Here is a 19,072-nt window from a genome sequence, read left to right as displayed (position 1 = left end):
TCATGGCAACCAGGATTCTTTCTTATTAGGTTGAAATGTTTTGCTACTCATCCAAGTAGCTTCTTCAGTCTGAGGAGAGTTGGTAGGAGATTCCCTAGAACATCTTCCAACTTGGTTTTACTTCTCTCTGGTCTGAATAGTGAAACCAACATGGAGGATATATCTGGGTCTCCTACCGACTCTCCTCAGACTGAAGAAGCTGCTGCTTGGATCAGTAGCGAAACGTTACAACCTAGTAAGAAAGAAGTCCAGTTGAGCCATGACTCAACTTCCAGATAATCTCACCTGGATGACTGAGAATCTTCACTGCAAGTTTATACAGCGCCAGTTGCCTTCTGACGTCTGCCCACGGGGCTGGGTTGCTCTTCTTGGTACAAAGACAGACCCAGACAAAGGGCAGCGTGTACTGAAACAGTACAGTACTGTAGACCAGTGGCCCCCAACCTTGATCCTCCAGATGTTCTTGGACTACAACTCCTAGAAGCCTTCACCGCCATCTGCTGGCCAGGATTTCTGGGAGTTGAAGTCCAAGAACATCTGGAGGCCCAAGGTTGGGGACCCCTGCTGTAGACTATAATAGCCTTTGAAAGAGTCATAGGATTCATCTTGACCTCAGCGTGCACTGCAGCCCGTTTTGTCTGGCACCGCCTGCGTGCCTGAACAGAGTTAGTTAACTGCCAGGAGCATGAGATCTCTGGATCTCATCATCATCATCATCATTATTATTATTATTATCATTATCAAAATCATCATCATCATCATCTGAGTGGGAGCGTCCTGTCCCCGAGCCACGCCACCGTCTCTCTGGAGCGTCCTGCACTCCCGAAAAGGAGACGGCGGGCCCAACTCCAGGTGCCTGCACTGAAGCAGTCACGCTGAAACAGCACCGCAGTCAGGCAGCCCCACGCGTGCACCCGGCCTGACTCTGCCTTGCGAAGCCCAGCCAAGCAACAGGCGCGCCAGGCCAATCGGGGAGGGCGCTCGCTTCCCCTCCCTCTCGACTGCTGGCCAGCCACCGCTTGCTCGCTGACTTCCCGAACCGGTTCCCGCCGGCTTTCTCCGCCCCCCCCACCGCCAGTCTTCTTCTTATTAGTATTTCTCTTGCGCCTCCAGCTCCGCCTCCCCGTCTCCATTCTTCCCAAGGCCCGCCCCTCGCCACGCGCCCGGCCAGGCCGGCTCCAACCCACCCGCCAGCTCCGATTGGCCGGGCGCGGGTGCCATCGACCGCCAGGCTTCTGTGACGCACACGGGCCATCCGAGGACTGAAGGCCGCCGAGAGGGAGGGAGGGAGGCAGGGAGGGGCGGGGCATCGCATGACGGAGAGGCGCGAGAGCCAGCCCGAGGCGGCGCTTAAAAACCTCCCCCCCTCCGCCCGCCTCTCTCCTTCTACTTGCCTTGCGCGAAGGGCCCCAGGCGCCGCGGCTCCGCCTGTTGGTCTTCGTCTGGCCGCTTTTCCTTTCCGCCGCCAGTGCTGCGTTAGCAACCGCGCGGTCGCCAGCCGGAGCCGAGCTCGTCCTTGATCGCCGCCTGCCGCCGAAGACTCTCACTCACTCTCTCTCTCGCCCGCCGGCCGGCCTCCTGCGCCCCCTGTATGGTCCATCGCCGCCGCCCTGCCCCGGCACCACCTCCGCAGCCGCCGCCGCCTCGTCCTCCTCCGCCGCTGCCCCCCGTTCCCTCCGGCTCAGCTCCTCGTGCCCTCGGCGGTGGCGCCCGCAGCACCCAGGCTGTATGATCAGGCTACAGTCTTCAATGAGTAACCATATTCCTGTGAGTCGGGGAATCCTTCCCGGGCGAGCCCGGGCGCGCGGTCTCTCCCCCCCCACCACCACCTCCGCCTTTTGCCCTTCCTTCCCTCTCGTTCTCCTCCCTCCATGTTGGTCTCTTTGTTCCCTGGGACCGCAGCCCGAGCAGCTCCCGGGTGTGTGTGTGTGTGTGTGCGCGTGAGGGCCGCCCAAGCGGGGTTGGGGTGGCCGGCAGAAGGCGGCCGGGAGGGTAGCCCGCCCGCGTCGCCGCGTCCCCCTTGCTTCAGTAGGAGGCGCGGCGAAGGCGCCCCGCGGTTGCTGCCCGGGGTGTGTGTGTGTGTGTGTGTGTGCTCCTGCCTGCTCCCCCCCGTCCCCCGGTCTGGCCGGAGCCGCCATGGGGGGGACGTGGCCAAGGGGGGGGGAGGCTCCGGGGAACAGCGGCTGTCCCTGCTGGAGGGGAGGGGAGGCGCACGGGGAGCCACGTTGCTGGAGGGAGAGAGGGAGGGAGAAGATCCAGATGCGCCCGAGGAGGGACCCGATGGGGAGCAACAGCCCCGTTCTCCTTCGTGAGCAGCCGGGAAGGGGGGGGGGAGAGAGAAGAGATGGATCCCCTCTTGGACCCCCCCCCTCCGAGCGGCAGCCGCAGCACGTGTCAGGCTGGCGGTGGTGGGATCCTGGAAGGCTCGGTCAGTGGCCCTTGAGAACGGGAGATCAACGTGGCAAAGGGAATTGGGGGGGGGGAAGCATGAGCTCAAGGGAGAGGAGGCGTCGGGGACCCCCCCACGCCTTGATTTTTTTGGGGGGGAGGAGAGGACATTCCTTTGTGTGTAACATTCGGAGCGTCTGCGGCCCGATCGGCTAAAGGGGCTCCGGGTTCTCGGTGGGTTTGGTGTTCCATGCTGGCACTCGGAAGAGCGATGGAGGAGTGGGCGGGGGGCGAAGAGACACACACACCAGGTTTCAAGTCTCTTTGTCCGTTTCACACGCACGCACACACACACCCCGTCGTGAATCCTTCTAGCTTGGAGGCCGTGAGTCACTCCCTCGTGGGATCCACTCTTGGCATCCTGAAGGGCGGCGGCGGGGAGGGGGGTTCCGTCCGGCAGAGTGATCATCCGCAGTCCCTGGAGCCCTCGGGAAGTTCCCTCCAGGCTGGGTCCGCCGCCGGCCTGGTTCTGTCTGCAGCTCGGACCGGGCAGGGAAGCCGGCAGGCAGGCGCGGTTGGAGGCTGCGCTTGTCTCCCGTCGCCGGGGGAATCCGGGCCGCAGGGAGGGAGGGAGGGAGCGGGGGCGGTTCTCCCCCCCCCCCACCGCCGCCTCCTCCTCCTCCTCTTGGGAGACACGTCGAGACTTGTCCGGCCGGCCGCTGCTTGGGTGGGGGCCGGCCTGCCCGCCTGCTTCCCCTGCTCGCCCCCCGCGTGTCGCAGGGAGCTGGAGGGCGATTGCGCTATAAAGTGTGACTCACCCTGGGAGGGAAGGAGGGAGGGAGGGGCGGAGACGACAGCTGGCGGCTTTTGGGTTGCGGCGTGGCCGGCCGGCGGGCGGGCGGGCTGGCTGGCTGCAGATGACGGGCAGGCTGCTTCCATTCACGGGATGGAGGCTCGATCACGATGCATTCCCCCACGTACGAAGAAGGGAGAGGGGAGGAAAAAGCGCCCGGGGGGGGGGACACTGGGGGCTAAAAATAGCCTAGCGCAGCCACCAGACTTCTTTCAGGTTCAACCTAAGGATTGTGAGGGGGAAGGGCTTGGAGTGGGGGGAGGAGGGCGGCAATCTGGGTGCTGGCCTGAGGGCCGTCCTGCAAATACCTCCTTGGCTTGCCCCCGAAGGCTTGCTTCTGTACCTTCACGGATCTGCTCTGTGCTGAGGAAGGCTGTGCTTGTGTGACATGTGAGAAGCATACTAAGTGGCAAAAAAGGTGCAACACTTTATGGGTGCTGAGCTCACACACCCGTCATCTTTCAGCTGAGTCATAAACAGGACTGTGTGTTCATTTTCTTTTGGGGGGGGTCTGTCAGGTGACATGTTTCGGTTTGTAAAAGACCTCTCTGGTGTGCCATGATACAGACAGAACTCCTCCAATCTATTCTTCTCCTCCAGAGCTGCTCATGAAAGTTTTTCCCCCGTCTTACTTCCTCCCCCCCCCATGAACTTGCAGGAGTAAAAGAGTTTGGTTTTCATATTTTCAAAACAACTTTTCTTATGTTGCCATTTTTTTTAAACATTTGTTCTTGGGTTAGTATATCCCGCACTAACCCTTGAAGCCCTCTTTTTTTTTAAACAAACAAGTTTGGCTCCTTCAAAATATTGTAAAAAAGTTATGGCTCCCACATACTGTGACAATGGTGATACAGTCTCAGAGTCCTGCCTTGATGGGAGGAATGCAGACTTTGTTTAAAAACAAAAAAAAATTTTCAAGTCGTGAAAACTCTTTAAATGTTCAGTCTATTTTCTCATCTTGCATATTTCTACAGTTAGTATGTTGTCCTTCACTGTAGTCTACATCTAGTTCGTGCACCATGAAATGATTGTTGTGCCTGCACACTGTGATTCTGACTGCTGCTCTATTCTATTCCAGACCTTCCACCTCCTCAAAATTGCTTTAGTTTTTACTTCCTCACGTTTTATCTGTTGCTTCCTCTTGTTTCTGGCATCTTTCCGACACACATGCATCCTGCCACTTCTAGGCAACTCCGAGGACTAGCATCCTTTTCTTGATTTCTTTCTGCCACTTGAGACACCTCATAATAGCAGTGAATTCTCAGCCCTAACTCAAGGCCTCATTGTATCTGTCCTTTCTGTGTTCTTTCTGTGTTCATTGAGACCACAGGAGACTCACGGATAGTTATTAGGAAGCAGTTATGTCATTTACTTTGGCTGTTTTCAGATGGGTGAACAATAAGAGGGGTTTTGGTGAAAGGGCATCTAGCTGTCATGAGGATATGTAGATTATTCCAATGTTGTGATCCTGAGTGGTCATGGCAGAGGCTGTACCTAATTAATGCTCAGGTAATGAAACCTCTACACTGAAGTGGGCATCACATGGGTTGTGTGATGCTCCCCTGTTTTGCACACACCCTGCTTCCACATTTCCTTAAAACAAGGTAGGCAGAGCATGCTTTGTGTTGATACTAAATTGCACTGTTCCCCAGCCTTGGGCCCCCAGTTGTTCTTGGAAATCCTAGCTAGCAGAGGTGGTGGTGAAGGCTTCTGGGAGTTGCAGTCCAAGAACATCTGGAGGCCCAAGGTTGGGGACGACTGCTAAATTGCACTTCCACAAAATGTGTATTTACCTTGAAATCCTGGCAAATTGCATTTGTTTTCCTATCTTGCTATTGAATTTTGTAAGCATGGGAACAAATTTGGAAGTTTAGGATAAGATGTGGCTTTTAGACTGTTGGGATAGATGTTCTCACCCACTCCTGCTAGTATGTATATAAATTTGTGTCCTACTGCAACAATGCTGCAAAACTGAACCTTTGTGAAAGGTATTTATTGAAGTGTTGTTTAGACTGTCATGAGGAGGGGATCTCCCTTGATGGGGTAAAGCTCATGATCTCTGCATAAAACTCACACTATATCAGTCAGTTAAATTTGTGTATGAATAGAAACAATACTTTGGGTTTACAGCAGTAGTTCCATCCAAGAAGATCAGGCTTCTCTGGAAAAGACAATAATGTACTCGAAGCATTTACATTAGCATATAAATGGAAACCTGTTGGTTAATGCAATTAGTAACAGATACTAATTATGAAATAGACCAAGCTTCCTGTTGTAGATGCTTTCAGAAGTTGGGATATTGTTCATTTGCATGTTGAAGGTTTATATCTTGACTATCACAGCTTGGCCATGCTGGCTGAGCGATTATGCTAGTTCGAAAAAGTAAATTTTCCAAGCTCTACTATTTGTACCTACTGTAGTGTTCTGATTTATCACTTTAACTGGGACAGAGATTCAGTAGCGTTGAGGAACAGTAGCACAGGGTTCGTATGTCTTCATAATAAACTTGTTGATCAGATTAGGTCACCCAGGGAGCTTTATAGCAAAGTGGGGAACTGAGCCATTATGTTCTAGATACCTTACCTGCTACATTACACTGTCTTTGAAGAAATATTTCACTGTAGGCAAGGTCTGCCACTTGAGTGCTTCTGCAGTGTTATTTGAAATGTTGTCTGAATATAATTTCTTCAAAAAAACAAGCAAATATGGTTTTCCTCTTTTCTAGAATGCTTCTAGCCCCAATTATTCTGGTTACAGCTCCATGTAGTTCTTGTGTCCATAGTCCTTAACTGCTTAAATTGAAATTCCTGTGTCAAATGGCTGTACTGTATTCCTCTTTGCATCCAGGGGATTGATTTTATTCATGTTAATTTTTAATTTAACATCTCAACAACAAATAGTGGGGTTTGGGATGGGGCATAGTATATGAACATTTGCCTGATCCATTACCCCAAACTGGCCTACACAACTGTTTGAATGCTTAATCTATTATATTTGGTGGGCCTGAACCATGTCTGAATACCTCTTTAAAACAGAGGGAAGTGTGCGGCCTTCCATGAGCTTGTTGGACTCAATGTCCACCTCCATGCTCCAGTACTGACTGTACTTGCTGGTTTTGACTGGAGTTGTAATCTGTTATGTCTGAAAGGCCACAATGTGACCCTACAGATAAAATTTATAGCTTACAATCCATTCCCCAGGTAAGAGTAAAACCACTGGAAAAAAGCACTAATATAGTCTAGCTTTTGACCCTGCACAGGTCTTCTTCAAGCTGGGTGGCACAAATTTGGGGTGGTGCAAATTTGACTGTGGTGCAAATTTGACTGTGGCACAGTCTGGCACAGTCTGGCTTGCTGTGTGGACCAGACTTCCTTGCTTACATTTTCTCTTCTAGTTGTATGGATTGGAATGTCTCTCTGAAGTTTATTAGACAAAGGTCTGCCAGTCATTTACCCAGCAGTCTATCTTAATAGCTAGTATAATCTAGTGTTGGAGTGGGAACAGTGGGACAGTCACTGGTTAGCCATAAGGTTCAGTACATGACAATGTATCTTCTTTCACAAGATGCTTGGTATTCTGGGAAGCCATGTGTGTACTGGCTTCTTTTTTAGAAGTATACTCCTAATGACTGCTTTCTAGGAGTTTAACCCAAAAGATAATGCTAATCAGTTTAGACCCATTTCTAGTATTCCGTTCGCAGGCAAATTGATTTGAGGTTGATGGCTGATCAGCTGCATGTGTTCTTGGAAGAAACAGATAACCTGATAAGCCTGTGTCAGGATTTAGGCCATGCCATGGAACTGAAAGTGCATTTGTTGCCCTACAAAACAATTTCCTGAGGGGGAGTATACCACTGAAGCATAGAATAATTGAGTCAAAAGGGACCTAAGTTCAGTAAAGGAATCCAGCACACACCTAGTTAGTTTTCTAATCAGAATATTATGGGGCGCTGTGTTAAATGCTTTGCTGAAGCCAATATATATTACATGTACAGCATTCCCACTGTCTACCAGGAAAATTACCCAATCAAAAATTGAAATAAGATTTATCTGTCAAGTTTTGTTTTTGACAAATCCATATTGGCTTCTAGTTATTACTGCATTGTTTTCAAGCTTCTTAGAGTGACTGCTTTATAATGGATGCAGTTCATTCAGCCTTGGGGATTTGAACTGAGCCTTGTGGCAACCCTGCTGGGTCTTTTTGCAGCCTTTGATCCTGTCAAACATGGCATCCTTCTGAGATGACTCTTGAATTTTAGATTTGAGGATTCCTTTCTTTAGTGGTTCTCATTCTTTGAGGGCCAGTCTCAGGGGGTACAGCTTTAGGAGGTGAAGTCCACCACTTGAGATATTCTGTTATGGGTCTGTCAAGGTTCAGCCATTTCCCCAGTGCTTTTTAATATCTATATGGATTCGCTGGGACAAGTCATACAGAGATTCGGAGTTTGTTCTCATCTATATGTCAATGACACACAACTCTATCCTTTTCCTCATCTGCAAGTGATGCAGTAAAGGACTTTGTGCATAGTCTAGCATCAATAATGGACTAGACGAGGGGCAATAAACTGATACGGAATCCAGACAAGACAGAGTTACTATTGGGTGGATTGTTGGACTGGTCTGAAAGGCCACATTGTGACCCTACAGATAAAACCTATAGTTTATAATCCACCCTCAAGGCAAGAGTAAAACCACTTAAAAAAGCACAAGTATAGTCCAGCTGACCTCAATGGGGTTATACCCCCCCAAGGATCATATTCGCAGCATGGGTGTACTCTGGACTAAGCTCTATGGATACATAAATATCTGCTATGACCAAGAATGCTTTCATCAATTTTGGTTGATTGCCAAACTGTACCCCTACTTGGAGAAGAAATGTCTAACAACTGTGACCCATGCATTGCCAGAATAGACTACTGTATTGTTTTTTATGCTCTTGCAGGTCCAAAATGTGTCAGCCAAACTGATAATAGGTGCCAGCAGATAAGAGCACATGTCCTTAATCCTGGCATGCCTTTATTGTATCTCTTAGTTTCTGTGCCCTGTTCAAGTTGCTGGTCATGACCTATAGAGCCCTTAGCAAGTTAGGACCTTGATAATTGCCAGCACATTTCTCTCAGAAAATAGCTACCCAGCCTACCTGCTCCTCATAGTCCATGAGATCAAAAATTGTGACACAAAAGGAGACCAAAAGTATCAACAGAAGGAACTGTGCTTTTTTGGATGTAGCTCCTTGCCTTTGGAATAATCTCTCAGCAGAGGTTCATTGAGTGCCTTTCCTCTCTGTCTTTAAGAAAGTGGTAAAAACTATTATCCAAAGCTGCCTTTTATTATCTGTGAGATGCAGATTTGTATTAATTTGATTGATTTTATTAAAAGTTAGGTGGGTTGTACCTATTTAAGTATTCATTGCTGGGCATGTGTTGTGTTTATATGTGTTTTTATTGTGTTGTAGCATGTTGTATACTGCTCCATAGTGTGAACACACTATGGGGCAGTATACAAACTGAATGATAAATAAATAAATAAATAAATAAATAGCCCTACCCAAAACTTCACACCATAAAGACCATAGTTATGATGTCTGAAGAAGGAAAAGAACTCTCATCATTCTCCATCTCCTTAATGGATGGTGACCCTAAATTGGTCTGTTCTGAATCCTGGGGTTCACTTGATGCCTCTTGGGAGTCAAAGCAAGCAAGTTATGTTGGTTTGAGAGCCATTGTCAATTTCATCCACTCGGGTAGAATGTCATAAGTCTGATATAAAGCATATAGAAGAAAGTAATATAAATTCCCTTGTTTTCTTATTTGAAATGGGGATAGGTAGCAAAAGCTCTTTCTTTAAATAAAAGATACTTTGAAATACAGATGGTTCTTGCCTTGTCTTCCTCTCTGTTAACTTATGGTCCAAAGTCAAATCTGTTTAGAAAGATGCCTCCTCGGTCGTTAACCACGCACCTCTTTTTCTTCTTCTTTACAGCAGTTCTGTGGTGTTCTTGGTCACACATTTATGGAGTTTTTGAAGGGCAGTGGGGACTACTGCCAGGCACAGCACGGCCTCTATGCAGACAAGTGAACTGTAGAAATCGATTACTACTCCACCAAGAAGCCCCCTTAAGAGAGGTTACCAGGATAAGAAGTGTTGAATTGAAATTGGCAGAGCATTTTTACAAAGGAGTTCTGACCTGGATGGGGTAACCTCGGCGCACTGCCTTTCTTTTTGCCTCAGTATTACTGGATTGAAGAATTGCTGCTTCTTGACAAGGAGGTTCATTTCATTTCCCATTGTTCCCAACGTCATCTTCATCAGCACTGGAAACTTTTGAGTGGCTTTTTGTGAAGTAGACTTCAGTTTCTCCATCAGTTCAGCTCAATTTTTTAAAATAGTATCATTCTTCTCTTACATCTTAAATAAAAATGGCCCGAATGAACCGCCCAGCTCCTGTGGAAATCACTTATAAGAATATGCGTTTCCTTATCACTCATAATCCAACCAATGCAACCTTAAATAAGTTCATAGAGGTAAGAGGGTGGGGTTTTTAAAAATTTCTTAAACTTTTGTATACCTTCCTTCAGACATGACCATGTGGATTTCCTTTTCATGTACAAAATGTATGTGCAAAATGTTCCAGTTGGATTTAGGCTAATGCACATGTGCTGATTATAGAAGTACAGCAGTTGTGTAAGTGGGTGTGGGTGTGGGTGATCTGTTGCAAGTGCAGGGTCCTTTCAGTCAGATACTGTGAGCAAGGCTAAGAGCTGGTGTCCCATACTATCCAAGAAGTTTATCTGTTCCCTGAAAAAGTGAAAGGCATTTATAGCTATAATTTCTGCGCCAGAAATAAGGCCATTTGTGTGTCACACTCAGCTATGTTTTGTTGCATCCATGGTGTGCTGTTTTAACTCTAAATTGTTCTACAGATGACCGAACAAACCACCGTTTGTTTTTACCTCAGACTGGCTTGTTTATTTTCTGCCCCTTTAATCAGTGCTTGATTCAAGATGGGGAGCTGAGGCAAGGATACACCACAGTTTTTTGTGCTCAAAGTGACATGGCTTTACCAATCTAAATGTTATAAATTAGCAACAAAACAGGGGTTCTAACTATGATCTGCAGTTTATGAATCATGGTTTGATGATATTAGAGTCATGGGTTCAGATCGATATTTTTTCTAAGCTGCACACACTCACCCAGAGCTCCATTGGGGCTGTGAAGGGGCAGCCAGTTTGTTTACTTCCCCATTCAAATGGAGCCCTGCTCACCCCTGCATGCATGGAGTGAGCAGCAGGACAGAAAATCAGAACGTTGGTTCAGATCCAGTGTGAGAATGTTAGGGGCATGGATTCAGATAATGTGTGTGAGAAGTCAAACTGCAAACAATTGATAACGATTCATATGTAAAATTCAATTTTCTTCTTAGGAACTTAAGAAGTATGGAGTTACTACAGTAGTTAGAGTCTGTGAAGCCACTTACGACACTGCTCCAGTAGAAAAAGAAGGTATTCAAGTTTTGGTGAGTAGTTTATATACCTTAAGTTATTTAGCCATTGAATATTTTGTGCTTCTTACTATACAGTGAAGGCATTAGAGTTTGTAAGTCATTTTTGTGGAGTCATTTCTAGGTTACTGGAGGAAATAATTTTTTTTGCAATTACATAGTTTATAGCATGCTGCCTGAAAGATTCTTTTGGGTGGAAAAAAATGAAACAATTAGACCAGGCAGTGTTGCTAGCCGTTTTTTTCAGATTAGAGAAATGATCCTTGGAGAAATCTGAAGAGCAGTCTGTTCTGTTGTATTTTATTGACTGGCTTAATGCTTGTATTCCTTGCTGTAGACATACATACAAGTGAGACGGTTTAAATGGAAAAATCTAGTTGAACAAATGTCCAAAATGTATATAGGTTGAAAGCACGGTTAGCTGAAAGATTTAAAAGAATAATTGAAGTTGAATTGTGTTTGCTGACTATAACAGTTGCTGCGGTAGTGAGGCAAACTGTTGTCTTCATAATTCCAGGACTGGCCCTTTGATGATGGAGCCCCACCATCTATCCAGATTGTTGATGATTGGTTAAACCTCTTGAAAGTTAAATTCCGTGAAGAGCCTGGCTGCTGTATTGCTGTACATTGTGTTGCTGGTCTTGGAAGGTGAGGGAAACTCTGTTTTCTAGGTTCTGTTCCAACATAGTTTTGTTTCATTAATTGCATAAAGAAACTAGCTGTATACCTACTGCTGAGTAGTATACATTGATACTTAATTGGGCTGTAGAATTCTCATGGTTTAAAAGGCTCTTCTTTATCTTTGGGTCAAATTGGGGAGGGAATCACTTCTGGAAAAACTGGATCACAAACAAATCAACGCAAGAGAAAGATAATCAAGGATGTTGATTCCTTTGGGCTGCATCATAGATCTAAAAATCTTTTCAGTATTAGTGACTTAGAACTTGACAATATGAATCATGTAAGATTTTTTGGAAGCATATGAATATTTTAAAAACGAATGATCATTTCACTTTCCGTGACTCCTAGATGTTTAAACTGGTTCCTCTTGTCAGACCCAGCCAGTATAGACAGTAGTCAGATAAGAGATTTAGGGTCGGGACTTGTATGCAGGGGAAGCCTGGTTTATTATATTGTGTTAAATACTTATGTGTTATTTTATGCTACCAAACTTACTATCCTAGTAGTAGGTGGCACATTACATTTTTTTCTTCTGATATCCTGTCTGGTAAATGTTCATAATGTTCAGTAAACCAGTACAATTTTCAGATACAATTAGCATAATTAACTTTGTCAGACATTATACGCATTGAGATCGAGAGGTTGTGCATCCTATTACTGTAGTTTGAATCTACAAAGTGGGGACTATGTATAACATAGCATTCTCTTTTTTTTCCCAGAGCACCGGTTTTAGTTGCTCTTGCACTCATTGAATGTGGAATGAAGTATGAGGATGCAGTACAGTTCATAAGACAGTAAGTATTAAGCAGCTGGTTCATATATCTATGCCAGTAAGGCTGTGCAAGAAGGGTCATAGATTGAAATAACTTGCTTTCTATCTCCAAATTGTTATGTCAGCTGATTAAGTTGCATAGAACACACGCAATGCAAGAATTAAGTATCAGTGGCCATTTGATTAAACCTACAGCCCTTATGAATTCTGTGACACTATCTGCCATCAACACGCTTAAACCTCTAGAGTGGAGTGGGGATTTTGTCTTTGAAAGGTCTCTTCTCTAGAATGAAATTCTGTAATCCCTGTGCTTGCTTATTATCAACTAGTTGAGGAAGATATTAAATGTATTTACTACAGAAACCTGCTGTGAGGGTTCGTTAATAGGGGCTTCTGTCACACCCAATAAAGTATGAGACTGTTTAAAGTCAACAACATGGTCTTCATTTATTAACGTTCCAACATTAACTGTAACTTCCTTTTGAACAGGATTTAATGTCTCTTGCTGTCGAAACCTAGACTGCAAGGGTGTCCAAACATTATTAACAAACGGGTTTAGTTCGTCAGACTCCCACGGTCCAGATAAGACTTTCTCTATAGCCGGGCGTTCACCTTCTTCTCCCTCCGCAGCTAGTAGTGGTAGGGTCTCTTCATCTCCACTCCAACCCCAGAGTAGGGAACCCCCTCTCGGACTGGCCAGCCACAGTCTGGGAAGACTCCCATCTTCTGGAGCTCTGAAAGATGCCGTGTCTTCTTGGCCCAGATCTCCCTTGCTATTACCTCACGTTCTTCTCGGAGATGACGCCTCCACTCCTTCGCCTCCGTCTCTCCCCAATAGGATGGATGTGGTTGCTGACCCTGGTGTCTTCGTCGTTCATCCTCCTCGTGGGGAACCTTGACTTGTTCCCATTTCCCTGTCCAGGGATCCTGGACCCAAACCTTTTCCCAACCCCCCCGGGATCTCCTCCCGCTTCTCTCTTATATCCCCCACGCCCGCCTCCACCGAGCATTCTCCTTTTCCCGCCAAAACCTCACCAGTCTGCACCGCCACGCTTAACCCTTTTATCCACAATACCAGATACCTGGTATCTACCCCTTGATGCTTCTGTCCCTCTCAGTCTCTCAGTTCCTCCTGCTCCTTAGTATCCACTTTCTTGCTAGGTGGAGAAGGTGGAGGAGAGGTCTGAGTCTCCTTAGAGCGAGATGGGAGCGATGGCACTCTTATAAATACTTCCTGGCCCTGGCCTGGGGCTTCACACTTGCCTGTTCTGTCTTATAAAGTATTTAGCCAAGAATGAAGTTGTGTTTCTTGAAGCACTTCAATTTTAAATCTCACTAATATTTTTATTCTGATTGTTTGTTCAGGAAACGCCGTGGAGCCTTTAACAGCAAGCAGCTTCTCTATTTGGAGAAATATCGTCCCAAAATGCGTCTGCGTTTTAAAGATTCAAACGGTCACCGTAACAACTGTTGTATTCAGTAAAAACCAAGCTGCCTATATTGCTGCTTTGGAAGTAGAAGACTAAACTAGGATTGGGGAGGTTACATGGAAGAACTTAGGTTTGTGTCTAACTAGGTTACATGAAGCTTCTGTAGGAGTAGGCCACAATGTTGGCAGGAGAGCAACTTTGTTTAGATGATCTTTGTAGTAAACAAGAAATGTACATGGCCTTTAAAATGTCTTATCTGTAATTTGTATCATTAAACTATTCCTAATCATGCAATTCAGTTTTTTTTTCTTTCAAGCTCCAGTAGGCAGATCTCCTACAACATGAGTAGAGATTTAGGTGCCAAAAAGTCTGTCACTCTATTTCTGTATACCACAGTGAAGTTCCCTCATCACTACACCTGTCTGGACCTTTGCCCTCTTCCCAGTAATCTCCTCCTTTTGTGGACAGGGCTTCATTGAATTATCCGCCTATTTACTCTCTTTGTCTTCTGCAATCGCACTAGAATGAGTGTCAGGATTTGCACACCATTTACTGTTACTTAAACCCTTTTCATTCACATACATTTTCTAGTTACTCATAGAAAATAATTCTTCACGCTGTACAGAAGCACACAAGTCTTTAATGTCTCCAGACAAAAAGCCTTACAGTTAAATATTGGCACATGAAGTGCAACTTTAGCAGATGGCCTGTAAAAGGATGCGAGGGGACAAGTTAGTATTTCTAGTAAAATGTTGCCTTTGTCTTGTGCAGGAAGTATAGAATATGCCCTTTACTTTAGTAAATATTTTTTTAATGTAGAAATGCTTTATTGTAGCTGAAAATTCTTAACCATGAAATCTCAGAAGATCTTGTAATTTCTTTTATTGTACTTATTGGAAGTTGTTTACCAATTATTGCTTTGTTGGAAGTGATTTTGTTTTTTTTTCCTTGAGTTTCTGCTATTGTGGCAGACTTCTGTAATATTTTGTATGCCTTTTGAGCTGCGTAACTTAATATTTGAATACTTGATGATTTGTTATGTAATTGATAAAATGGTGGTGTGTATTAATGTTCAACCATATATTTATACTGTCTTGGGAATGTGTGGTAATAGTACTGTGGGAGAAATAATTTGCCAGTGTTCACCAGCTTGTAAAATCTAGTGCGAGAGCTCAAACATCTAAATAAACTCAAAGCTGCATTGCAGTTTACTTGAACCTTTCTCTTTGGGGGTAAGGAGAGCAGGGAAGCATAACGCAAGTGCCAGTCACATTCAAAGAAGCATGTTTTCTCTCCTGAGGCAAGTGCTTGATGGATTTTTGCATTGGCTCTTGAAAAACTATTACATCTAATAACTGTCCTTGTCCTCCATAAGTAACATGGTACTGTACTTTTTAATCTGGATGAATTTAATCTTGTGACATCTGAGTAAAATATTAAATGGGAATTTACTACCACATATATACATGGTAGAAATGACATTGACCTCCACATCAAATTACATTTTGTAAAAATTTGATTTTGTTACTGAGTCTGCTTGGAAGAAGGTATTTGGAACAGTAAATTTAATCATATAATTACTAGAACCTCCCAACAATTTAAATATGCTAATGGTTCCTTTTCTTTTATTGGATATTCTTGTTATCTAATTAGATATGCAGAGCTTTTCAGGTAAAGTTAATAAGAGAAATTCGCTGATAGACAAACTGCTTTCCTCAGTGCTGGAGACCTATGTCCACTGTATGTACAGTGGTGCCTCGCTTAGCGATGTTAATTCGTTCTGAAAAAATCGCTGCTAAGCGATTTCATCGCTAAGTGAAACGTGGTTTCCCATTGAAATGCATTGAAAACCAGATAATCCGTTCCAATAGGAACAAATTGCCATCCTTAAGTGAAAATTGCCATAGGAAACATCGCTAAGCGAAACGCGGTTCCCCAATTGAAATGCATTGAAACCTATACAGTGCATCTCAATGGGGGGGGGAGAGAAATACAACAAATTAAAAGAGTCAGAACAAAGTCAAATTTGGTTAACAAAGGGTTTATTAAGTGCACTTTATGATTTCAAACATTTTAAACAGTAAACTTTAACTTTATAAATAACAGAAAAACATTTACTTGTAAAAAGCAAACGTGAGGCTGTTTAAACCATCGTTAATCGAAACGGGACCCAAAATTTAATCGCTATGCAAAGCATGGTCCCAACCATTGCTAAGCGAAAATCGCCCATAGGGACCATCACTAAACGAAGCGCAAAAACGTTCCGAAAAATTCATTGCTAAGCGATTTCGTTGCTAAACGGAGCACCCGTTAAGCGAGGCACCACTGTATAAGTGTCAGCCAGCAAGAACTATAGTATACAAGTAAATCCCAGTAATAGTGTGGCAAAGTCCATATTCAGTGGCATTTAAATGAGTCTTGTAACTTTCTGTAAACGGGGGAATCTGCAAAGTGGTGCCAAAGAGCAATATAAGGAAAGCTTCTTTGGTTCTGGAAAAGCGAAGTGATACTTATTTTTCATGTACCTGCACAAGCCTGAGTTACTTGTAGAGTGCCTGTCCCCCACTGTTTTCCTTATAAGGCCCTTTCCCACATACATACTTTCCTTGGTTGGTTTACTTAAGACTTTGCTTCTCTCTTCATAGTCTAAAAGTAGCTTAACAATAAGTAGCATTATGCAGCTGATTTGCAAAAGGGTATAAATTGATACTTTGAAACAGCGTTCTTACATTTCCTGTAACTTTTCAAAAGCATTTTATTCCACATGATTCTGCCATATACATTTTCTTTCATTTCAGTGCTGCCTGAAATTCCAATTCCAGTCCTGGCAAATGAGGCTTAACATCTCTGTATCATGAATCATGACCCAATGCTTATTAATAGATATATAATTAAATTGTAAACTACCCAAAGAGTGCTTTAAATACTATGAGGGTGGTATATAAGCAGCACACTTTGTTTTTGCTTTAAAGTAGCTATTAATATTGGAAAAGGTGCATTCATCATTGACCCATATGGACTACAGACATGTTTATTACAGTTGTCTAAATATCAGAGGATTTAATATGGAGAACAAGTAAGGATCACCATTTTGAGCATATATAAACCATAATATAAGAGAGTTTGTTTCTCAGGCTACTCTGGCACATCACGAGCTGAACAACAGTCAGGGAGCATCAAAGGGTCTGTGGGAAAATTGGGGCTTGGGTATGTATTGTCTGGCATGCATCTTCATCATCAGGCTTCCTTCCAAATCCAATTATTCACAAGTTCCTGTGAGATCAATATCCTTGCACCAACTTATTCCTTGTTATATGCCGTCAGGTTGCCTCCAACGTATGGCAGACCTGTGCATGAGAGACCTCCAAAATGCAGTGGTACCTCACTAAACAACGAATCTGCATGACGATGACTTTTTGCAATCACTAGCGATTTGCAAAACAGTCATTCCTATGGGGGATTTTTGCTGGACGCCCGTGCTTCGCGAACCGTTTGCAAGATGATGATTTTTTCGGCTCCGCAAAATGGCTGCCCTGTGTTTTTCGGACCCATGCTTTGCAGGGCAGCCATTTTTACAGCTGATTGGCACTCGCAAAATGGCTTCCCTATGGGCAATCTTCACTGGACGACGAGGTATTCCCCATTGGAACGCATTAAACTGGGTTTCAACACATTCCAATGGGGAAAGGATTTTTGCATGACGACGATTTAGCTAAACAGCGATTTTCCCAGGACGGATTATCGTCATGCGGGACACCACTGTGTTCTGTCCTCAACAGCCCTGCTCAGAGCTCTTGTAAACTCAAGCTTCCTTTAAGGAGCCAATCTATCTTGTATTTTGTTTTCCTCTTTACCTCTGCCTTTGACTTTTCTCAGCAATATTCTTTTCCAGAAAATCTTACTTTCTCATGATCTGCTTGAAGTATGACAGACTCCATTTCATCACTTTTGTCTCCAGAGAATTTTTTGTTCTGTGCCATCAAATCGCCCTTGATTTGTGACTTCATGAATGATAGGTCTCCAAAATGTCCTATCCTCAACAGCACTGCTGAGCTCTCCAACTCAAACCTGTGGCTACCTTTAGCGCAGGGGTCTCCAAACTACAACCCACGGGCCATGTCTGGCCCACCTTGCCATTTTATCTGGCCTGTTCTCTTCAGCCCAAGTGCGTGGGTGGGTGTCCAGGCTGGGTGGGGGTGTCTGCCTTGGAGAAGCTGGATGCATAGTCTGGTGTCTCAGCTGTAACCATTCTGCCTTAGGTGACCCTACTAGGAGCCCATGTTTATCATGGAATCTGGCCTGACAGCATTGCTCTCAGCTTCATTGACACACTCAAACCCCTTCACTGCATTAAAGCATGCATCTAAAAAGGAGAATATACCTTCCTGCCCTTTAAAATTTGCACAATATTTTTCTGCATACATGATTTGGGACCAAAGTATCAGGAACTCTCCCCTTACACATACAATTCTGCTTGTATGCTATGGGCTCCTGTAAATGCTATTATGATCAGCAAGGCTGGCAGGCAAAACATATGACTGCTTCTTTTGTAATCCCACATCTATAGAACTATCAGATTTGTGCTTTAAATATATAGTGTAAGGGACATGGGTGGCACTGCGGGTTAAACAGGTTGGCAGTTTGAATCTGCACAACAAGGTGAGGTCCTGTTGCTCGTCCCAGCTCCTGCCAACCTAGCAGTTCAAAAGCATGCAAATGCGAGTAGATGAATAGGTACTACCTTGGTGGGAGGGTAATGTCACTCTGTGTCTAGTCATGCCAGGCCTGTGACCATGGAAAGTGTCTACAGACAAACACCAGCTCTTTGGCTTACAAACGGATGAGCACCGACCCCTAGAGTCGGACACAACTGGACTTGTCAAGAGCAACATTTACCTTTTCATTTAGGCAGATCATGAACACCTTAATGGTTCCATTTGATTAACATGGTAACTTGTATGTAGATGCCATCTTGGGGTATCTATTCCACTACTGGAGGGAGAAATACTTAGGCTCTCAAGAAATTAGATATGAAGGGGAAAACAGTTGGAAAACACTGCAAAGGACTACAGAATTCTGGTGTAGATGTGGAGATTTCTGAGAAATTTGCCAGGAGATATATTAATAGGCGAGAATGAGAAAAGCATTTAATGCTAGTTAGCAAAGCAGTACATACTCACTGAGGTATTAGTATAGAAATCCACATTCCAGAATGCTTAGGCTAGCTTTTATAGAGTGTTACACAAAGCAACATAAATAAGTAAAAATGTGATCCCTGTCAAACTTCCTTTCTTCCTCTGAGGGAACTTTACTCCCAGGAAATACTATTTCCTTCAGCATCCGGCCTGTTCATAAATGATCAATAGTTTCATTGTGTCTGTGTACTCAAAGGACAGGATGGCAGTGTTAATTGTTTTATGAGGTTTCTTTCCTGCTGCCTACTACACA

The 19,072-nt window shown here is 44.6% G+C and overlaps 2 protein-coding genes across 3 annotated transcripts; both read left to right on the top strand.

Moving 5' to 3' along the window:
• Window positions 1-1,589: 1,589 nt before the first annotated feature.
• On the top strand, window positions 1,590-9,449 carry LOC140707330 (uncharacterized). The gene is made up of 2 exons (XM_073000175.2): window positions 1,590-1,767; window positions 9,223-9,449. Exons 1-2 carry the CDS (start codon window positions 1,729-1,731, stop codon window positions 9,316-9,318), a joined length of 135 nt encoding a protein of 44 aa, XP_072856276.1. The 5' UTR covers window positions 1,590-1,728; the 3' UTR covers window positions 9,319-9,449.
• PTP4A1 (protein tyrosine phosphatase 4A1) lies at window positions 9,226-14,830 on the top strand. Of its 2 annotated transcripts, none has more exons than XM_020781816.3 (5): window positions 9,226-9,764; window positions 10,664-10,756; window positions 11,259-11,389; window positions 12,142-12,216; window positions 13,560-14,830. In XM_020781816.3, exons 1-5 carry the CDS (start codon window positions 9,660-9,662, stop codon window positions 13,675-13,677), a joined length of 522 nt encoding a protein of 173 aa, XP_020637475.1. In that variant the 5' UTR covers window positions 9,226-9,659; the 3' UTR covers window positions 13,678-14,830. The 2 variants fall into 2 exon arrangements, with proteins under 2 accessions (XP_020637475.1, XP_072856271.2); XM_073000170.2 differs by having other exon boundaries at window positions 9,624-9,764; window positions 12,142-12,215; window positions 13,563-14,825.
• The last annotated feature ends 4,242 nt before the right edge of the window (window positions 14,831-19,072 follow it).

This window comes from Pogona vitticeps, chromosome 1, assembly GCF_051106095.1.
Source record: "Pogona vitticeps strain Pit_001003342236 chromosome 1, PviZW2.1, whole genome shotgun sequence".
Taxonomy (NCBI): Eukaryota; Metazoa; Chordata; class Lepidosauria; order Squamata; family Agamidae; genus Pogona; species Pogona vitticeps.
Note: the sequence above shows the minus strand (reverse complement) of the source record. Positions and strands in the feature narration are given on the sequence as shown.

Bases quoted from the DNA above. Each gene is read 5' to 3' on its own strand.
- PTP4A1 (XM_073000170.2), top strand. From the start codon at position 9,660: ATGGCCCGAATGAACCGCCCAGCTCCTGTGGAAATCACTTATAAGAAT. The intron at 10,757-11,258 runs GTGAGTAGTTTA...TCATAATTCCAG, and splicing joins AAGAAGGTATTCAAGTTTTG to GACTGGCCCTTTGATGATGG. The intron at 11,390-12,141 runs GTGAGGGAAACT...TTTTTTTCCCAG, and splicing joins TGTGTTGCTGGTCTTGGAAG to AGCACCGGTTTTAGTTGCTC.
- LOC140707330 (XM_073000175.2), top strand. From the start codon at position 1,729: ATGATCAGGCTACAGTCTTCAATGAGTAACCATATTCCT. The intron at 1,768-9,222 runs GTGAGTCGGGGA...TCTTCTTTACAG, and splicing joins CAATGAGTAACCATATTCCT to CAGTTCTGTGGTGTTCTTGG.